The sequence below is a fragment of the Nematostella vectensis genome, chromosome 14 (assembly GCF_932526225.1).
Source record: "Nematostella vectensis chromosome 14, jaNemVect1.1, whole genome shotgun sequence".
Classification (NCBI taxonomy): domain Eukaryota; kingdom Metazoa; phylum Cnidaria; class Anthozoa; order Actiniaria; family Edwardsiidae; genus Nematostella; species Nematostella vectensis.
Genome location: NC_064047.1, coordinates 10,697,365 through 10,705,098, shown reverse-complemented (window position 1 = coordinate 10,705,098; position 7,734 = coordinate 10,697,365). Strand labels below are relative to the sequence as shown.

General features: G+C 38.8%; 1 protein-coding gene across 2 annotated transcripts; it reads right to left on the bottom strand.

The window, feature by feature from the left end:
* Positions 1-1,096: 1,096 nt before the first annotated feature.
* On the bottom strand, positions 1,097-7,570 carry LOC5503160 (lysosomal acid lipase/cholesteryl ester hydrolase). 2 transcript variants are annotated; one of them, XM_001624222.3, is made up of 8 exons: positions 7,375-7,570; positions 6,133-6,503; positions 4,902-5,020; positions 4,107-4,234; positions 3,315-3,464; positions 2,719-2,790; positions 2,086-2,154; positions 1,097-2,010 (listed from the first exon to the last, which is right to left on the bottom strand). In XM_001624222.3, exons 1-8 carry the CDS (start codon positions 7,513-7,515, stop codon positions 1,777-1,779), a joined length of 1,284 nt encoding a protein of 427 aa, XP_001624272.2. In that variant the 5' UTR covers positions 7,516-7,570; the 3' UTR covers positions 1,097-1,776. The 2 variants fall into 2 exon arrangements, with proteins under 2 accessions (XP_001624272.2, XP_048577457.1); XM_048721500.1 differs by having other exon boundaries at positions 3,315-3,461.
* Between the last annotated feature and the right edge of the window lie 164 nt (positions 7,571-7,734).

Sequence of the window (7,734 nt, the reverse complement as noted above, 5' to 3'; positions counted from 1 at the left end):
ATGTGTCTGCTGTTTAGTCACTTGCTATACATGATTTTTTTTTGTAGAAAGCAATAAAAGAAAAGAACATTTCCATTGATGAAATCAATGACAATACCCTAGGAACAGACAAGGAAAAGCAGTCACCCCCTGACCAGTAGCTTGGTAACCCTGTGGTATGACAACTCATATCAACCAAGTCTAGCTGCTTCATCAAGAAAGTGGGATACCTGTGGTATTTTCTAGCTGACCCAAGATTGGGTTATCTGTCATATAAAGAATAACCAAGAGTGGGATACCTGTGGCATAGGTAGGATAAACCAACAAGAGAGTGGGATGAGTGTGGCATTTTCAATAAGACCTGTATGGAGAATGTAACACCTGTGGCATCAATTCATTCCATCGGAAAGTTGGGATAACTGTGGCGTTTTCAGGCAAAACAAGCAAAAAAGTTGGAGACCTGTGGTATTGAAAAGTTGAATATCTGGATGGTTTACCTGTGGCATAATATGAGTTGAAGAGTTGAATAACCATCATTGAATACCTGTGAAATTGCCATTTGGATGAATGTATGACCCATTCTCGAGGAGATAATGAACAGATCAAGCTTGAAAAATCAAATTAAACCATATTTTCTGTATATATGTCTGCAAAAAAAAAAAAGAAAGAAAGATAAAAGCTTTCCGAATTGAAAACATCTAGCCAACAATGATATAAACAATGAGACAATGGGGGCCTAGCATAACCAAATGCTGTCATACAGTTTTATGATATAACATGATAACACAACACAAAAAGGAATAGCTCATGCTGGCCTGCCTAAGAATGTTAGCCCACACATTTTCATCTCCTGAATTCAGTTAAAAACATGGGTTTTATTTTATTTATTTTTTTCTTGTAACTTGACTGCCGACTTTGGAAATCTGCAATCAGTGATATCCCAAATGAGTACCTGTATGCGCATTGGCATGTTCTAATGGCACAGGTCCAAATAAGGGAGAGCTGTTGTTAAGGGATAATCAAGGATATGAATTTTATGATATAAAATAAATTACTGAAAGAAAAAAAAAAAAGTGTTGACACCTGGATTCAACCTCGGATAAAAAGTCATTTAAAGTAGATGTACACATTTATTATTACTTTTTATTGTAACATATACAAAATTAAGTAAAATAATAGACCTAAAGCAGTACAACTATTAAACAAACTTCCATGAAACCCCACAAGTAAATCATTTGATAGAGGTTAGCTAAATGGAAATTCAATATTTTAATTACTGGAAAAGTCAACAAATGTCTAAGATGCTGGCTTGTATGATTGTTTGATTCAATCAAAACACCCGAAACATCACATTTGTAAACCAGAGTATATGCATTAACCACCCTTACAATATATATTTTTAAATTATCAGGAAATGACCAGTAGGGGTGTGGCTATACCCCCAATATTTTCTTAATGTATTGTGCCCCAGTTATATTTCTAGGCCTGCTACAGCTCTGTGCTTAAAACAGGTTTCCAAAGTGTCCAAGTTGACAATAATCTTAAGGGCTTTGGGAAGTGAAAGTTTTTGTTTTGAATACTCAAAACACATATCATCTCAGAAAATACAACTTCTCCTGTACTATTTGATAATTTGCTGTTTTTGTTCTAAGATGGATTGAAATTCACTTTGATTAAAACAGATTTTATGATGATCTCATTTGCTTAGGGTTTCATAGTCTACAAAACCACTTGTCACATATTTTGTGTTTCAACTGATATCAGATTATATCAATGCCTGAGAAAGCTGATATAATTTTACAATGAAGCCTTTAGCAAATCAACTATTCTTGGGTAAAGAAGTTTGGAAGCATCAACTCCATAAAGGAAGTCCAAGTGATTCCATTCCTTCATTTCCTCAGAGTGGACCAGATTCTGTACTAGGCCCTTGAGGGCTTGTGCATCCACAGGGTCCCCAAGGCCATCTTTCTCACCATAAAATAGCACGGTGGGTGTGGGCATATCTTGCACATGACAGAGGGGAGGCGTTGTCTACAAATAAAAGATAAGGATACGGTTTTTTAAAGGTTTTTTAAAACTTATTTGAACTAAAGGTTATTCTTTTACCTTGTTGTAACGTTTCATGTTGCCAGCTTCACCATAATCAAATTTCTGGCACCTGTTTTGGTACATCATCTGGGGAAAAAATTTAAATAATCAATTAGCAAATTCCTTCAAGAACTGAGAGCTTTGGCTAACTTCCTCTACCTTTTGTTGAACAGTATTTTACAGTTCTTATCATCCATACAAAGGTAACCAAGGCCCTATTGATATCACTGTAAACATTGAATGACATTAGAAAAAAATGTCAAACATGAAAACGCGGTCTAGTCATGTAAAGGACAAAATATATATTCTTATTTAACACTTTAAAAAACATCAGAGATTAATAAAAATTAAACATCAATACAAGGCAAAACAACATCTTCCATTTTGACAGTTCTTTTTTTTTCATTTCTATGTTTAAGTAAAATGTTTACCTTGATATCAATAAAGTCAAAAAGGGAGCTTGGGCACACAATGCAACCATAATTTTTCAACAGGAGTGGGCCAAAAGGCTCTTTTAAGGCATTTTCTCCTGTATTTTAGATAATGTCTCATACATTTACTGTATTTTTGGCTGCTAGAAGGGGCGGCCCGGGCCCCTTTGGCCACCCCCCTGGCTACGCCCCTGCAAAGGGGGAAAAGGCGAAGTCATACCTGGCTAAAATGAACAATGTCCTTGAATGATGTGCCTTCAAAAAAGTGAGAGACGTACACCGGGACCCGTGTCTGGAATAGGCATTAATAAATGGGCATTAATTAAAAAGCAATCAAATGTATATACAAATGTATAGGAAAGTAGCGGATTTGGGGGAGGCTTTTAAGGGTTTGATATTTTTAGATCCGCATGGTTTGACAGATAAACAATAGCATCGATCGAAATTCATTTAAAATCCGAAATTGGACCGTCAAAGCAGTCAAAATCCGAAATCCGCACCCAAATTGTCGACAGATCCGTGTACCGTATTACCAAAATCCGCCAATCCGCTGAAATAATCATAAAAATCCGTAATCCGTGAGCATTTCGGGGCCGAATCCGCCGATCCGCGAACCTATTCACTCCCCCCCCCCCCCCTCTAAATGGAGTCATCAGTTCCTTCTTCTTGTCCATGATCATATTCATATAATACGATATACCTTCACTTTGTATGGATAGGATTAGTTTGTTACTATGTGACTATGCTATCTTTGAGCTACCCTTGCCTGAAAACAAATACTTTACGGAGAAAAAATTGAATTATTTTAAATTTTACCTCATTGATGTTAGGGCTGTCGAAGCCGACGACAGTTTCCATCAAATCGTAACACAACTTTTCTGTCCATTTCCCGCATAATCCTATCTCCGTCAACCAACGGACGAAATCTCCAGCGAAGAACTCGAACGTGTAGTTAGAAAAATACTTCTAGACCAGAAATATAATGACAACAATTCAGAACACAGAAATCCAATAAAAGTATGAATGGTAGAAACATTTTTTTCTAGGGAGGGGTATGGGTTTTGGGGAGGGGCATGTTCGCGGATCTGGGTCTCTGAGAAAGGGCTGGATCCTAGCATGGGCAGAGGTAGGTGTTGGGTCTCTCAGCCTGAAAAACCTATAGTGGAAAACCTATGAGGGCGTTGGGGCGGGGGAAACTAAAGGAATAGATTAGAACAAGAAAAGATTGGGGCTTATGAGATGGTGGCTGATTTTCTGTGAGATGGAATAAATGAAGCTGGACTGCAGGATTACGAAAACGAGTCTCTACCAAATCGATTTTGTTTTTTGTTGTTGTTAAGGCAGGGAAACTTGAGAACTCGGAGTAAAACCAACGGTGCAAAGGCGAGAACCAGCTGATCCGAAACCGGGCATAACGTTGATAAGATTCTGTTTTACCAGGGCCGTAGAAGGGAATGGGGCACTTGGGGCAGGTGCCCCCCCCCCCCCAATATTTTCGAAAATTATAAGGAAATAACCAGTAGGGGCGTGGCTGTGCCTCCAATATTTTCTTAATGTTTCTTTATTGTGCCCTTCCAATATTTTGAGGCCCGCTACAGCACTGTTTACCTCAAGTAAAGGGTAGATGATGTCGTTGGCATCGCGGGCGAGCGCCGTGCAGTTCTTGAGTGTGTACACTGGAGCCAGGGCGATGAACAGTTTTATTTGTTTGGCCAAAGTGGTGTTATCAGAAAAACCTGAAAGCAGAAGTGTTAAGGAAAACAGAACATCAATTTCCATTATTGGCGATAAAATTATCTACCAGCAAACACAAATGATAAGAGCACGCTCTTTACTGCAAGATGCTCATACTGATTTTTATTTCTTCACATGGAACTGTTTACCAAGATGGTTTCAGCGTTCCTGCTTAGTCCCATTCCAAAAACGTTTGTCAGTGGTGAACAGCAAGTGGCGATTGGTAAATGACAGTTCTTTGACCGAAAGTAAGAATGGGCTCATCTCATTTCTGCTAACTGGAGAATATGGTAAAATCTTACAATTATCAATTATAGGTAATAAATTTATGGCCCTGAAATTGGTAGACTTTATTTTTACAAATTATTAGTACCCATAAGCACCTTGCGGGCTTAGAACTGCCATTTACCATTTGCACTGATAACATTTAGATGTATTTTGGAACTACCTTGGCACACGATTTCTGGCCGTGGGCTGCTCATTAATCAATGCTTTGAGCCCGCTAGTACAAGAAAAAAACTGGGCAGCGGGCTTCGTGATCACCTCAATCTGGTGAGTTGAGTGCGTCCAGACGCAAGGTTTTCTGATCTTTTTGAACTTATTTCTTTGCAAAGTTCTTATATTATAACTGAAAAACTGCGGGGGACACGCATGCGTGTTGGGGCCCACCTGTAAAACCCATCAGAGTTCCCTGGGAGTGACCGATGTAGAAAAGTTGGGACTGTCCTGTTGTCTGTAGCACATAGTCGATCATCACGGGTAGGTCTATATCAGCCATTTCTTGATAACTGCAATCATTATCGTCACATTACAAGCAGCATTGTCACGTTACACCCGCGTACCCAGGATTGGCCGAGGGGCAGTCATAGGTATGTTCATTGAAAAAGCATAGTATTTGAAGATTTTTAATCAGAAATGACCAACCCCTTGCGTACTTGCCTGCATTATTATCATCGTGATCGTATTATCATCATCATCATTACATCATAATCATCATCATCACATTATCATCATAATTACATTATCACAATCATCATAACAATATCATCATCGTTATTAAATTATCACCATCATTATCAGATTATCATAATCGTCATCACATTATCGCCATCATCATTGAATTATCTTCATCGTTATCACATTATCGCCGTCATGATTACATTATCATCATCATCATCAGATTATCATCATCGTCATCACATTATCGCCATCATCATTAATAAATTATCTTCATCGTTATCACATTATCACCATCATCATTACATTATCATCATCATTATCCTTACCTCTATTATCCATTTTTATCGTAACCACTACTGTGTTACTACCAATTTATTAACATTAGCAGCAAACGTCATGATTGTTTTATCAGTCTATCATCAATGTTATCACGCTTATTAGCGCAACCTTAGCTATTGGCAATTATGATAATTTGAGATCATTATTACGATCACAATCGAAACTATCATTATCAACATCATTACTACAAATCATATAACCATCATCATCACCACCATCATCATATCATCATACCAGAAGGGGGAATAATTGCTTTGTCAATTTGTATAACCAAAGATGCTCTCTGGCCTTGCTATTTGCCATGTCATCATCAACGTAATCATCTTCACCATTATGACCCTGACCATCACCACTAACCACCAACACCTACCAACACCGTCGTCTTCGTCATAGTCACCGTCACCGTCACCGTCATCGTCATCGTCATCGTCATCGTCATCGTCTTCGTCATCGTCATCGTCATAGTCATCATCATCAGCGAGAGGATTATTGTATCGGCGATCTCATAATATATTATCGGCAATTCCATGATATTATCGCTTTTGCTGTAAAAAGAAGTGCTGTTGCGTCAGCCATTGCGGTAAGCAGCAGCTATCCTCACCTCCAATCCCAGAATTCCTCAACACTTGGTTGGTAATGTACATTTCTCCTTGAGTAATCATTCCCTCTCACATTTCCAAGCCAAACATCGAACCCGCTATCCGCAAGAATGTACCCCAGGCTGTGAGATGCAGAATCCATCACCCAATTTGTAGCATCTGCAAGTATACCATGCTGTAAAAATACCACAGGTTTGCCATGGGATTCCTGTGGTGTGTTCTGGGTACCCTGTGGACTTTTCTGGGATGTCTGTGACAAAGACAATTTGCCTGTACGTCCGTCTGGTATTCGCTGCATGTTGAGGATAAAGCCATCTCGCGTTTGAACGTAATGTTCCTGAACTGAGTAGCCTTGCTCCCATATCAGCTGCGACTAGAATAGAGAGAAAAGGAGTCCATTTATCTTTTGCGGAAAGAAAATCCTGGAATTGAGGAACACAAAGTTTCTAGGAAGTCCACATTATGTTCAACCATCAAGGCCGAGAAACATAAAGAAACTAATCAGATCCCGACCGGGAATCGAACACGTGCTCCCTTGCTCTTTGACGTGCTAACACACTAGGCCACCTGTGATTCTTCTAAAAAAAATAATTTTAGATTTTTTTTAATTTTGATTTTGGTTTCGAATAGTTTCTTATTCGCACATGCTATGGAGCGGGGGCAAGGGGCGACGAAAAGCGCAAAACCGCACGCAAAAAATCAGTTGAGAGTTTCGCGAAAAAAAACAAAAACCACTTTGCCTCAAGAAACCGCAAAACCACACTAATTTTAAGACAAAACCGAATCACCGCAAAACCTTAAGACCTATTCTTCGTAAGGTAACGGTGATTCAAATACGCATGATGGGATACCTGTGTTAATACTTATTGCGTGACCGCATCAACAAAATCATGTGATTTTGTGCAGCGTTTAAGAGAAAAAAAAATCTTAACTACTACTGTGTAAATTAGTCCACTCACAGCTAATAGAAAATTCTGGTTTCACGTGGGCTTTATTAGAAGTTGTGTTGCTCTTTAAACTAGGATTAATCTTGGCCTGCCAGCCCATGCGAATGTTATGATGATTAGCAGAAAAAAAAATGATTTTCACTAAAGTGTTCAAAGCATAAATTAAGTTTTACACCATTCTTCTGCTTGACGGAGAAGAATAAAATATTTCAACAACCTATTCCCAACAGATATTGGTCATAATTATAATATTCGCTAAGTGATGTTGTTATCATATAATCTTAGTGTCTCTCTTACAACATTCTTTTGCGCATCTGGGATTTCCTTGATTTTCCTTCTTCGAAGAACACTTTTGCTATCGACAGTCGAAGTCCCGAACAAAATACAAAGTGAGACCAGGGCAACAAAGAATGGTTGGTACAGCGACGACTTAGCCATGTCTTTGGGTAATGAGTTAACTTGTCCACTTCGAAAGGTTAACGAAGATTGTGTGACCTTCGCGTTACATAATGAAATACGATATTTATCATACAGCTACTCGCGCTGTCATTGGTTGGTTAGCGAGCCGAAAAACTCGCATGTCCCGGTCAGAAATGACATTTTATATACGTTTCGCTTTTACTATAGTGAAAGTATGTCACGCAAGTGGGAAGCATG